The 14,449-nt window shown below is 42.7% G+C and overlaps 1 protein-coding gene across 1 annotated transcript; it reads right to left on the bottom strand.

The window, feature by feature from the left end:
• Positions 1-3,278: 3,278 nt before the first annotated feature.
• Positions 3,279-13,956, bottom strand: LOC136638799 (keratin, type II cytoskeletal 4-like). Its single transcript, XM_066612828.1, has 9 exons — positions 13,477-13,956; positions 12,187-12,401; positions 11,681-11,741; positions 10,548-10,643; positions 7,907-8,071; positions 6,819-6,944; positions 6,109-6,329; positions 4,777-4,811; positions 3,279-3,472 (listed from the first exon to the last, which is right to left on the bottom strand). Exons 1-9 carry the CDS (start codon positions 13,954-13,956, stop codon positions 3,279-3,281), a joined length of 1,593 nt encoding a protein of 530 aa, XP_066468925.1.
• Between the last annotated feature and the right edge of the window lie 493 nt (positions 13,957-14,449).

Below are 14,449 nucleotides of genomic sequence, written 5' to 3' on the forward strand. Positions count from 1 at the left end.
GGAAAACAATGAATAGATAGACAGATGATGACATACAGTTGGTTCACACACAGCCCTGGCATCAGTATTCTCAGCATGGTGCAGGGGTCTGTGCAGAAACCCCTTGAGAAAGTTGACTTTTCTTTTATGAACTCATTTGGCTTCCCTTGAACATTTTTGGATTTTTCCCTCTGGAAGAGACATTCTCTTACATTCTCTTCAAACTACATTCAAATTACATTTTCTTCAAATTTCGCTTCGTGTGAAATGTTTGTGCCAACCCTCATTAGGAAGTCACAAGCAGCACACAAGGCGTGATGCGGAGCGCACACTCATATGCAATGTATCTGCATTGGCTCTATCCATGTAAACTGTCTCCAAAAAATGGATTGGGTATGTGAGGTATAATCATTGGGTACATAGGGCATAAGCATGTGGAAACAGCTGAAGAAGAAAGTTCACAGGATCACTAGAAATGCATATTATTTTTTATTCTTCTTCTTAGGTCCAATTCATTTCAAGGGGCACTGATCCATCAAAGCAGCCTTTGGTCTTATCTCGGAGTCACACTTTGCTTCATCAGTGCTCCTGAAGAAGAGCATCTCCTTTAAAAAGTGTCAGGCATCATCATAGGCAGCTAAAGTATCTCTGAATTTTCCTCTTCTGGTATTTCTGTACTCCTGCCGCCCTCCTTTCGCTTTGTAAGCATGGGATCCTTACACCGTATTGGAGCTAGATCTGAGCTTCAGTTTTCTCTGCAGCTTCACTGCACATAGTACATTGAGGTTGGTACTGTGTATAAAATTGTCGTATACCTTTTTTCAGCTAAGTTGAAAGCAGCAATTTTCAACCTCTTTCATCTTACAGCAAACTGACAAGTTGCTAAAATCATCAAGGCACACCACTGGTTTTTTTGACAATTGACAAGGCATACCACGCTGCCGGTGGAGGAGAGAACTCACATCCACCGATGGTCCTACTATTAAATGACCTTTCCCCAACTCCCATGGCACACCTGTGGATCATTTGCGGCACACCAGTGTGCCCGTGGCACAGTGGATGAGAATCGCTGGTCTGGAAGATTAACATACAAATTGCCGAGAAGGTGTCAACTCAAAGATGGTGAGATTCACAGCACCGTATAATTGGGGATGAGTCCAGAGACTTATTTTCACAAAACATCTGCCATGGTGAGAAGCGTCTGGTGGCAAAGCCCTTTGACTGGCACAACACACATATTGCTTCATTGCTTTGTAGAACATTTCCTCCCAGGGAGGCTGTTCAGAGGAGAGACACAAGCCCTGCCCTGGATTCCAGCCAGCCAGTTTCTGAGTATGTCTTGACTGCATTAGTAGGAGATCCCACCCTAACTGCAGTATTGAACAACTCAGGTTGTGGTGCTGAGCCCCTCTTGCCACAATTCCTTCCCATTCAGCAATGCCCAACATTTGCTCTCCTTTTGACAAGAGCGACAACTGAGAATGTGTCAGTAACTTCTCCATGATTTGGGAGAGGAGTGAGGCTCACCAACAATCATCCTGACCCAATGCTCTGCTACCCTAAGCTGGTGGCTATTTGTAATTCTTTGACACAAGCCCAGAATGTGGGATTGGATGCAGAATTCAGCATCCAGCTCCAAAAACAAGTGGGCCTGGTGACTAACGACGCAATCCAAAAATGTAAGTCCAATTATTAGAGGTTTCCAGTAAGTAAGACAGGATCATAGCCCAAATCTTACTGAACACTGTGGACCTACTTCTGAGTAAACTAAATAACACCTGTTTCAAACACCTCTACTAATTATATTCACTGAAACTTACTCTTATGTAAGTGTGCATAGGATTGCAGCCTTAGGCAATCGGCTGAGGCTCAAGCTACCCATTATGGGTAGCTGCTTTGCATGGTTCTCTTTCCCAATCTGCTTCCCCAAAGAAAAGCAGCCCCAGGACACTAATTTCTTGAACAGTGAAACAGAGTTGGGAGGGGTGAATTGACCCTTTCCCTGCCAGTTGTTTGCTTAAAAATGTTCTCCGCCCAAGTCCACAGGTCTTTTCCTCCACAAGGAGAACAATGACGGAGCAGGCTATTTATATCCACCACTATCGCTCTGCCAATCCTCGGCTCAAGATTCTAGCCTCCCTCTGGTGCTTTTCCTTCATATGTTGAAGTGTTCTACGTACATAGCTCTTTGCTTCCCAGTCCTTGGCAAAAATGAAATGAAGTGGTATAAAATTCATTATCTGCATGTGTCCCACCAAGTCTGACAATGCCTTCTCTATACAAAGACAAGCCCATGAAGGTGCACTTTACTCGATTCAATTTTCCAACAACATTTGGATTTACACGAGGGGGTTGGAGCGAGCGCAGCAAAACCCTTTACCTTCTGTGCCACCGCCTTAGCTGTGGCTATTGACAGGGCTGGCCCAAGGCCTTCTGATGAACGAGGCAGCATGCCAAATGCTGTCCCCCCCTTACCCAATGATGTGCCAGCCTCTGCTCCTCCCACCCTCTAATGTTCTAGTTCAGCACCCTCCTCCCCCCACATTTCCTCTTCCTCCCCGTCCCCTCTTCCTTTTAATTAATAATTAATTAATACAGGTATTTATATACCGCCTTTCTTGGTCTTTATTCAAGACTTTATTCAAGGCGGATTACATAGGCAGGCTTATTTAAATGCCCGTAGGGATTTTTACAATTGAAAGAAGGTTCTATCTTTCAAGAACCACAACATTCAGATGTTTCCTTCTGATCTGGTTTCACATTCTGGCCTCCATCCTCCCACGCTCAGAGCAGATGGAATAGCTCGGCTTCAGCTTGTCAGCTGCTTCAAGGTTGCACAATGCTGGTGGCCTCGAACTGGCGACCTTGTGGATGTTATCTTCAGGCAAATGGTGGCTCTACCCTCTAGACCAGACCTCCTGCCCCAAGGAGGTCCTTTTCCAGACCAAGGAATGGGAGGAGCATTGGAAGCAAATAGGCAGAGACAGGTGCACCCCACCAATATGCTGCCTGAGGCAACAGCTTCAGTTGGCCTCGTGGATGGACTGGCCCGGGCAGAATTCTATAGTGGGGCATGATTTAAAATGGGGGAGTCATCGGGTTTTTTAGATTTTATTAAGGATCTCCCTTTTCCAAAAGAATTAGTATTCTTTTGGGAAAACCATTGTTTCTCCAAAGCCGTCACAAAGAGTGTAGTTGCCGACAAAGAGCAAACTTCTCTATACCAGATGTTTTGTGTTCACAAGCCTCAAGGATTTGCAAGTGGTCCATTTGGTCCTTCAGGGGATCATGATTATGACTCAGTTGATGGTCGTCCTTTGGCTTGTGGAGGTTGTGGCGATAATTTTCAGGCTGGAACAGCTCCGCCCGCCTCCAGAACCATATCCCACCATGCCTTGGCTGCTTCCAGCACTTGAACTGCCCCCTGCAGGACTAAACCCTCCTCCATGGCTCAGGCCAGTCCCACCTGCTGTGCTGGTGTTGCTGACTACAGCTGCAAAAACAAAAGAAAATGGGGCTATAATCGTTTTAATTGCAGTGCATATGAGAGCAACCAAAATGAGTTGTAACCTAAGTTCTCTTTCCAGTCGTATGCAGGGGCTTGCACTCATGAAAGCGATACAATGTTCTTGCACATAGAAATGTGCTTGCAATCCTGACTTGGTGAAGCACAACATGCTTCACAAGATGATGCAAGTAACACTGTTCATACTTCACAGTTGCCCATTTTTTTCTGCATGTACTTGGAAAACTGCAGGCACACAGTGCAAAATTGCTGCTTTATTTCCACAATAAATAAAGTGCTTCTTAGGATATAGCCAGCCAATGGAATTGCAGCCCAATCATGCTCGCATGGGAAAAAATCCTGCTGAAATCAGTGGGATTTGCTGCTGAGTTTACATGCATAGATGGGGATATGCACTGATAAATCGTGCACCTGGATCTGGCAACTGATTTCACTGGAAACCATTGTGCCCCAGGTGATGCAAGGTGCTATACAAGTTCTATCTGTGTGGTGCTTCGTTTTGTGACAGCTCATTCACACATACAGGTTACAACTTGCTTAGGGTGAGAGAATGCAAAGCACTTGAATAGCAGGAGTGCCAAAGACTGGGGGGGGGAAGCAGATTCCCAATAGCCTCTTTTATGACCACCTAAGACAACCCAATTGTGTCTGCCTCCATAGCAGGTCCACAATGATACACATCCAAATCAGTGAAGCAAGGGAGTTTTTTTTTTAAGCAAGGGAGCTTTTTCTTCTAAAGCAACAGCTCTGCATGCCCAGTACCCAGTGCCAGTTTAGATACAGCTGGATAAGCCAGGACCGCACTTCTCATTATTATACAAGTTAATTTTCTGTATCCCTTTTTAATATCTGTATCTCACCCCTGCTAATTGGGTAAGAGGCACTTTTTCAAGTGGGTGCTCCTTTTTTTAGCAAGGGGAGAGTAACTGGCCCACCTCACCCCAGCACTGTCTGTTCTGGTGGCTGTCTGCTGGTATTCATTTGCATCTTTTTAGATTGTGAGCCCTTTTGGGACAGGGAGCCATTTAGTTATTTGATTTTTCTCTGTAAACCGCTTTGTGAACTTTTAGTTGAAAAGCGGTATATAAATACTGTTAATAATAATAATATGGAGGCTGAAGAAACTCAGGTTGCAATTCTATAAACACACTTTCCTGGGGGCAAGCCTCACTGAACACAACAGGACTTACTTCTGAGTAGATACGCATAGGATTGTGCTGACACTATTATTGCAAACCAAAAATACCAGCCCAGACTATTCCACTACTTACATATGTTTACAGAACTACCACATTCTTCAGAGATCCTGTTTGGGGAAACCAAAGAAGAACAGCAGATTGAGAAGCTGCAAATTTTCTCTCTTTACATACAGAGGGCTCATAGATGTGGCCAACCACCATCAGAGGTGACACCACCATGAATAAATGTTCTGCTCCATTGAAGTTCTTTCTACCTGCTCAGTCCAGCCCATGAATATGTTTAATAAGAATAACGATTTGTACTATTATTAGCAAAACAAATTGTCAAGATATGTGTACATTTTGAAGATTGTATTCATCACACGCTGGGTGTTTTCTGCCTATAACAAAAATAAGCATTATATTTGTTCTAGCCTTACTCAGAGGTTATCAGATTATCTAATCACCACAAAATTTCACATTGCCTGCTAGTCCCTATGCAAAGCATTTTCAACTCATCCACATGTCTCTTGCCATCACCTTTTTTATATTTTTAGATGCAATGGTGCGACTGACAAGTTTTTCTACCACATCTCACCAGTAAGTCCAAAGAATCCAAGTGAAATAAATCTAGTTAATTTTCCTTTTTTTTTTTTTAATTATGCTGCAATAGGGATGTGCTCATGTCGTGAAGCTTACAAGGATTCCTTTGCCACTATCTCCTCCAAAGAAGACGGGAACTAATGACAACAAAGCTTGTCAATTTTGGCACTCTTTCTTATCTGGTAAATAATGGGAATGGTGGAAAATAGATTAGTATCGCTGAAGCTATAGAAAACCAAATAGGAAAGGTTACACACAGTCAACAACCACATCACAGAATACTCCTCCCCCCAGGTGAGCCAATAGCATGATGGTCAGTTTTTTTCCTACCTGAAGGGATTGTGCTAAAACTGTAGTGAAACTGTTTTTTGAGATGGTGCTAAACTAGCATTTGAAGAAAATAGGAAGACAATGGGGAAAAATATAAGAATGCAACTGTCTGGGATGTACTTTGTTTGGGTACTTGGGAATAAGCGAGCAAACAAATGATAGCTAGGGTAGAAGCACCCAGTCTGAACTGCTGCCCGTCAGCAGCTGGCCCACACTAATTAGGCAGAGGAAACTAGTTCTCTTGGGCAGAGGGAACTGGTTAAAGAAGTGGTTCTCTTGCATTTAGCAAGAGGAGAGGAACTGTTCCTGGTAATTCCAATTTAGCATCCTTCCTAGTGGTGATTTGCTGGACTTAGATTATGAATCTTTTTGGTACAATCGTTTTATTTTCCTCTGTTTATGGCATTGTGGACTTTCATTGAAAAGTAATGCTGTATATAAATATTTTAATACAAAGTAATATTAATTCATCATTGGTTCCATCACACCCACCTGCATTCCTCTCCTTCCAAGAGTGTCCTATAGGTGGCAATCTCAATATCCAGTGCTAGCTTCAATTTCAAGAGTTCCTGGTAATCCCACAGGAGACGGGCTTGCTCCTCTTTAGTTTTCTGCATGGCATTCTCCAGTTCCATCAGCTTTTCCCTTGCATCTTTCAGGGCTATCTCTCCACGTTCTTCAGCCTCGACAATGGATGACTGAAGAAGAGCACACTATAGTGAAAATACAAAAGTAGAAATCAGCTCACATGAATTTTACACTACAAGACTTTTGTGTGAATGGGAAGCACCAGTCAAAGTGCATGTGTATCTTAAGTGCATCTTTCTCCTTCTGCATAAAGGTTTCACTGGGTTGGCTGAAGTCCATTTTTTAAATGGATTTAACAATTATGTGCTGTTATGGAATAAAACAACCAAGTTAAGGTGAGATGATTCAATGCCGTTCCAAGGTATGAAGTTATTTATTGATAAAGCTTGCAATCTTCTGTATACTTTCTCAGGAAGGAATGACTTAGTGCATGTGAATTGGGACGTAAGGGTCAAAATAACCATTATGTGAAACATAATACTATATTATTATCTATAATATAATACTAATACTAATAATATATTATCCTTGTGTTAACAAAGCAGTAGAGAAACCACTGAATGAGTCCAAAAAAGCCTTGCCATGCATCTCCATGAAAGCAATGAAGATCTTACGTTTCTCTTCAGTTTTTCAATTTCTGCTCTCAGTTTATGAATCAATCGATTCAACTCGGAAATCTCCACCTTGGAGTTTTTCAAGGCATTGTTGTGCATCCCAGCTGTGAGCTGAAGTTCCTGAAACTGATATTATGTGAAGACATTATAATAGGAGTAAGCAAATGCCAGTCCTTTGGCCAAATCCAACTACTAGCCAATGGAAGGCCAATGGTAAAGAGAAGCATATGGAGGGGGCACTGGTGTACTGTACACAGATACAACTTTCCTTCTCAGGAAAATAGTAGCTGCATGTTGGTAGTAATGTGGTTGGGGAAAGAATACCTCTCTCACAATCCTGATTCAGATCCTCCACCCCTCCCAGCTGCTATTTAGTAAGTCTAAGTCAAAAGTATCAGTGTGAAAGGCTGCAATCCTAACCACACTTTCCTGAGAGTAAGCCCCATTGAATAAAATAGGACTTACTTCTGAGTAGACCTGGTTAGGATTGTGCCCAATTTAACATACAGTGCAGCTTGAATGTTTTAGAGTAGCAAAATCTACAATTTAAAACTGAAAAAAAAAATTGCTGTTGAGATCTTTACATTTTCAGTATCATTTTGCAAATTGTAAGTTGCTCTGAGAATGAGCATGCAAACATTTGAGAATGTTGAGAAAGGGGGAATCCTCTTCTCCCTCAATTCTTTAAGTTTTTGCTTTACAATTATGCAAGGAAATTTTTTCTGAACTGGGGTAACTGAAGCAGATGTAATATCTTCATTGTGTTGGTCTGATTTCACCAAATGCTTATGGCTGCAAACCTGTACATGCTTATCTGGGAGTTCCATTAAAGTCAATGGGATTTACTTTGGAGTAGCATAGGTATTTGCTATAAAGTATATTCCCAGGTAGCCAATCTGGATATTGCTGTGAATTCTTAGTCAGGAAGTATGTGAACTTGAAATGTGGATTACAATATTTTAATTGACGAAATGGTTTTTAAGAGGAAAATCCTCATCCTCTTGAATGTCCTACATTTCAGAAAAGTTGAAATAACTTTTTATTTTTCAGTATTACCCAAAATATGTGTTTGGGTCAGGAGCACACACCTCACTTTGGTACACGGCATCCACTTCAGCTCGGCTCCTGTTTACCATCTCTTCATACTGAGCTTTAACTTCAGCTAAGATACTGTCCATGTCCAGATCCCGATTGTTATCCATTGAGAGGATGATACTAGTATCTGTTATCTGTCCTTGCATTTCTGCCAGCTCCTGTAAGTCACAAATCAGTCAATGAATGCCATTGGTTTTAATAAATCCAGCTGAGATCATGTTTGCTCTCTAGCCTTAAACTGGGTCTTTGAATAACTTGAAACATTATTGTATATAGGTGATCTCTTAACCAGACACTGACCAGCTCCAGCCCTGCTTAACTTCAGCATAATTGCTGCTTTAATTGCCTTGAGACCCTGCCCTTAGTGGTGGACCTCCCATTAGGTTTGATGGGGCAAATGCCCCAGGTGCAAGCCTCTAGTCCCCCGCAGAGGCCTCTCTGAGGCTCCCAATGGGGTTGGAAACAGTGCTTCTGGAAAAACATAAGCGGTTTAAAGCCTCAGGGAAGCTTCCCTGATGCAGGCTCAGGTTGTGTGAGGCTCTGTGAGTCTCAGGTGAGTGGGGGTGTTGGTGGTGGATTTCAGCATGGGGGGCCTCAACAGCCCACAGGGGGGTGCCATCGTGGACTGTTGCCCCAGGGCGCGGAGCTGGGGAGATCCACTGCCTGCCCTGGAACCTATTTAGCATCTGATGGTATTGGACAGTTTACAATGCATTGACTATTTGGCAGCTTGCCCAAATCAAAACGTGGCTCAAAGCTTTGGGGTTAAATTGCTTTAAAAAAAATTGTAAGACAGTATCATTTGAGAAAGATGAGGTATAGATTTTTGAAACCAGTAAAATAAAAGAAATATTTAAACTAAAACTTGGACAACTCTGCATATTCCAGCAATTCGATTAGACCTGGCATCAGAATCCGAAACCTGTTGCTCTGTCTGCCAGAGTTCCAGAGCACATCTGAGGGCCACGATACAGCCATCTTGCTGAGGTTCAGCCGGCCAGCACTTGGACTGGGGACCACCTGGGAACCCATGTATATCTCCTTGAGGTCCATAGAGGAAGAAAGGTGGGATCTAAATGAAATACTCTTAAATGGGATACTCTTAACTAGTGTTTCTCAAACTGTGGGTTGGGAATCACTAGGTGGGTCATGAGCCAATTTCAGGTGGGTCCCCATTCATTTCAATATTTTATTTTTAATGTATTAGACTTGATGCTCCCAGAGGATGTGACTGCATTGGGGGAGATATGTGCTTTTAACATAAGAACATAAGAACAGCCCCACTGGATCAGGCCATAGGCCCATCTAGTCCAGCTTCCTGTATCTCACAGAGGCCCACCAAATGCCCCAGGGAGCACCCCAGATAACAAGAGAACTCATCCTGGTGCCCTCCCTTGCATCTGGCATTCTGACATAACCCATTTCTAAAATCAGGAGGTTGGGCATACACATCATGGCTTGTACCCCATAATGGATTTTTCCTCCAGAAACTTGTCCAATCCCCTTTTAAAGGCGTCTAGGCTAGACGCCAGCACCACATCCTGTGGCAAGGAGTTCCACAGACCGACCACATGCTGAGTAAAGAAATATTTTCTTTTGTCTGTCCTAACCCACCCAACACTCAATTTTAGTGGATGTCCCCTGGTTCTGGTATTATGTGAGAGTGTAAAGAGCATCTCCCTATCCACTCTGTCCATCCCCTGCATAATTTTGTATGTCTCAATCATGTCTCCCCTCAGGCGTCTCTTTTCTAGGCTGAAGAGGCCCAAACACTGTAGCCTTTCCTCATAAGGAAGGTGCCCCAGCCCCGTAATCATCTTAGTCGCTCTCTTTTGCACCTTTTCCATTTTAACAAGCTACTATGCATATTCTTTTAACAATGATAGTCAGTGGGACTTACTCCTGGGTAAGTGTGGTAGGATTTCAGTCTAGGATTGTTAACAATTGTCCTGCTTGATCACTTCTGGTGGGTCCTGACAGATTCTCATTCTAAAAAGTGGGTCCTGGTGCTAAGTGTGTGAGAACCTCTGTTCTACACTGACTCCTAGTGCATTTCCAATCTCAGTTAAGATGCTAGTTACCACCTACAAAATATTGTATTTTTAATATATTAGACTTGATGCTACCATGGTATGTGACTGCATTTGGGGAAATGTTACAGACCTGTACTTTTAACAGGCTACTGCGTATATTCTTTTAACAATGAAAGTCAATGGGACTTACTCATGGGTGAGTGTGTATAGGATTACAGCCTAGGATTGTTAAAAATTTTCCTGCTTGATGATGTAACTTCTGGTCATGACATCACTTTGGGTGGGTCATGACAGATTTTTATTCTAAAAAGAATCTTTCAGAATATTTTGGGGTCCCAGTGCTAAATGTGTGAGAACCACTTCTCTAGACAGGTGTACTTATTTTGTACAGAGAGTTACAGGGCTGAACAGTACAGAGAGTTACACAGACGCTACAGGGTTGTTTACTATCATTACTGTAGATAAGCCCTTACAAAGTAGTATCCCTCTCCTAGAATTACTCTTTTGCCCTATCTTTGAAGGGCAGATGATGGTTTGAAATATTAATGACTGTTGTTTAGAATCACACTTGGCTTTTTAGGAGAAGGAGAAGCTGCCTCACCGTCTCATACAGGCATTTCACAAAACGGAGCTCATCCATTAGAGAAACTGCCCTGGCCTCCAACTCCACTTTGTTCATGTAGGCAACATCCACATCCTGAAACAATATTGTAATAGAGACTGTGACAGTTTAGGAACCTGCCAGATATAACAACCAGTAATAACCAAGTTTAGGGACCAATTCTGTTCCCCACCAGCTGTGCTGGTGCAGCCACACCAAAAAGGCATGTGCTGCATTCGGTGGTGGTGGGGAACCCAAGGGCAAACAGGCGGTAAACATAAAGCATTTATACTTACCTCCAGTGGTGTTGCTGGGGGTGCAGGCTGCACCAGGTGATGTGCACAGGGGGGGGGGGGAATGACACCACTGCACACCAAAATGTTTTCAGTCTTTGTATTTTTGAATAATACATACATCAATCGATGCATAACTTCATGCAGAATACAATGAACCAAACCACGTTGAAATAGCTCTATTCTATCAAAAGTTATAGCCAAAAAACCAGTGGGGCTGGGTGATGGTACATCACCACTCCCACTGCCCGGGGCATTGCCCCGCCCACTGCATGGGAGGAGGTCCATCATAGGGGTGACGTGCTGGCCTCCCGTACCAGGCGATGCAAATCCTAGTGATGCCACTGATTACCTCCCAGTAAGCTCTGGGGCTTTTTATGGGTATCCTCAGACATACACCACCACTTTTTATGGCATATGTCCAACGGACCGAATAAGCTTCGAAACGGACCGAATAAGATTTAGTGTGTGCCATTGCTGCAGGGTCCACCCCTACCATCTCCTCCCCCTCCCCACCATGTTATGCCCCCAGTTTGTCCACTCCCTCCCATCCCCTGCCCCCACCACTGACTTTCCAGTTCTGCACAGCAAGGTCCAGCGACAGTCAAAAACAGCCACCTACAGAGCACTGCACGTGCCATCAGCAATGGTTTTACTAGAGCAGAAATCACTTCTGCTGTGGTAACCTGCTCCACCTGGCAGCCCAATCCTGGGTAGTATTGAGCTGTTAAGTATTCAAAGAACCTGCAGAAACCACATCTCAAATCTAAATTCTTCCAATGGCTGCAAACGGCAAAGGAATACGCAGTTGTGACATGGAATGCATCTCCCAACACTTGCCTTTTTCAATAGTACAAATTCATTCTCAGCAGATGTACGCTTGTTGATTTCTTCTTCATACCTTTGGAACAGAGAGGAAGAGAAGGGTTGGGAAGGGTGCAGGGCTTGACTATACCCCCCCCCGATCATCATCATCATCATCATCATCATCATTTTCTGATTATTCTTTCTTGGAAGCAGCAAATCCACATGACAAATCAGCCACAGGAGCAAATTCACAAAACCCAGAGTGGATAGATATTTTCTAGAACTGATATTATTTAATAATAAAGATCTAAGAGGTCACTCAGTTTCTCCTTTCCCCCTCCATGAAGTGCAGCAGGATCTTCTGCAGATGATTTCCCAAGTTCAATACTGGAGTAGACCATGTCAATAAATTGCTGTTTGATTCAGGCAAGACAGATCTGCTGCTGGTGAATGGGCCCTTTTTCACCGAGGCATGAGCATTTTGCCCCCTTTCCCCACTGAAATATGAAACGACATTGCCGTTCTGTCTCCCCGTGTACCTCCGCTTAAAATCTTCTACTGGGTCCTGCATGTTCTTCAGCTCCAAACGCAGCCTTCCCTTCTCACTCTGTAGAGAGTCTCGGTGTTTCCTCAGGCCCTGGATGAAGGCCTCAAAGAGAGGTTCAATGCAGTTTTTCACTCGGGAGATGGGCCACTGCTGCAAGAGGTTCCACTTGGTCTCTAGGGCTTTATTCTGCTGCTCCAGGAACCGAACCTGAGAACACAACAGATTTCAAAGAGGACCAGGCTCTTTGCCAGAGTATTGGTGGGCAGTTTCCATAGCCTGGGGTGCAAACTTACTGAAGCTCTGCAGGCTTAACAGTGCAACCCTCCTATCAGAAGTAAGTCCCATGGATTAGTGTCTGGATGGGAGATTACCTTGAATGCTTATGAAGGAAAGCAGAATAGAAATGTGATAAATGAGCTTCAGTTGCTTGAAACCATACTTATATAGGAACGGGTTGAACATTACCATATTAAAAGCTCAAGGCCATTCTTGAAGAAACATGGAGAATAGCAGAAATAAAAATTTACCCTCATTCCATTTGTTTATATGTCATGAAGGTGGGTGGGTGGAATTAAATGAATATGCCATGAATTGGCATATGTCCAATTGGTCTTGAGTATGGTTAATCAGTCACCCAGGTAACACCACAACAGGTTCTGAACATTCTTTGAAAAGTACACTTCACTCATATGCAATGTGCCATAGCAGTGGCACATAGAGAAAAGAGAAGTTCTGCAGCAAGGTGACAGAAATGTTTTCCAGAATGCCTTACCCCAAGATTTATACAAAACTATAAACTACCTGAAGTTCACGTTTTCTGAACACCAAACTTCTTCAGAAGATACTAATGAATCAAATGTGAAAAGGATATACAGTACCCTGTCAATTCATCTAATTCTAAACACCAAATTAGTAGTCAATTTAACACCTGCATTGTCTAAAAGATCAATTTTGGTTTACTGTGAAGGAAAAGCAAAGAAACCAAGAAACTGCGTCCTTCCTCACATTCCCAGCTCCATTGATAACAGACCAAAGTGGATGCCTATTTGCTCATGGACTCATCTACTTGTGACGCACTATGAGATAAGAATAGCAACGTATTTTGTACACCGAGAAAATGTTTGACAAATTTACATGTAATACAAAATAAATAGGCTAACACAAAAAATAGGAATGCACAATAATGGACATATAAAAATCTTGATAAATGTTTAGTTCATAGATCAATGTTCTCTATAGTGTGGTAATAGAAAAGGGCAGTAATAGTACGCAGAAAGCCCACCTTATCAATAAAGGAAACAAATTTGTTATTCAGGTTCTTGATCTGTTCCCTTTCTTCTTGACACACTTTCTGAATCTCATGATCAATTTCTAGATTAAGTGGTGCCAGGAGTCTCTGGTTAACAGTCACTTCCGAAATGCAACCTGATGGAGAAAAAAAAAAACCAGGACCATTTCTGCTGGTGCCAAAGCTGCTGTAGACCCACCTGCTACCCCCAAATCCACCAAAGCAAAACCCACTGCTACCACCGAATCCACTGCCATGGTGGACATCTCCTGGAACCACACTTTGGGAAATGCATCTAGTTCCCCCAAGATTGTAGAGGCTTCTACTGCCAAAGCCACATTTTCCATGTGTTCCTCCTATGTTCCTTCGGCTTGGAGAAGGTACATGGTTCCAGCCTCGTCCATAAATAATTGCAGAGCCAGTGCTAAACTCCCTCCCTCTGCCCAAAGCTTTTGCATTCAGTTGTCTGCTCATTGTGGAGTAAGGATGATAGTCAAGGAATTGATGGTACAGAAGTTCTCTCTAGAAAGCCCTTCTTTATATTACTTTGAGAGGATGGGCTTGGCTAGACAAGTGAAATGAAAGAAATGTGAACTATTTCAAGGGCTTGGTTAGTCTTGCCATGAAATAATGTGCTCACACCTTACCAGGACTGGATGAAATGCCAAAAAAAAAAAAGACTTTTGTTGTGATGATCAAATGTCTGCACTTAGTGCCTTGTAAACATTTTAATGTCAAAAATTGGCCCCTCTATAATTAACAGACTAGTCTCTACCTCTGAAAAACTCCTATTTCATCATACCAGTCAGTCATCCATGATTGATATAGGTATTAAATTGTCACTTATAACTTTCAGAATGCTTTGATTTTTTTTCCAGGTTTTGTTTATTGCTACTATTTTGTGCAGCCAAGTAAATTTATTTATATCTGACTGATAATGTATAGGAGTGGTAACAATTTACAATGC

This window comes from Tiliqua scincoides, chromosome 2, assembly GCF_035046505.1.
Source record: "Tiliqua scincoides isolate rTilSci1 chromosome 2, rTilSci1.hap2, whole genome shotgun sequence".
Taxonomy (NCBI): Eukaryota; Metazoa; Chordata; class Lepidosauria; order Squamata; family Scincidae; genus Tiliqua; species Tiliqua scincoides.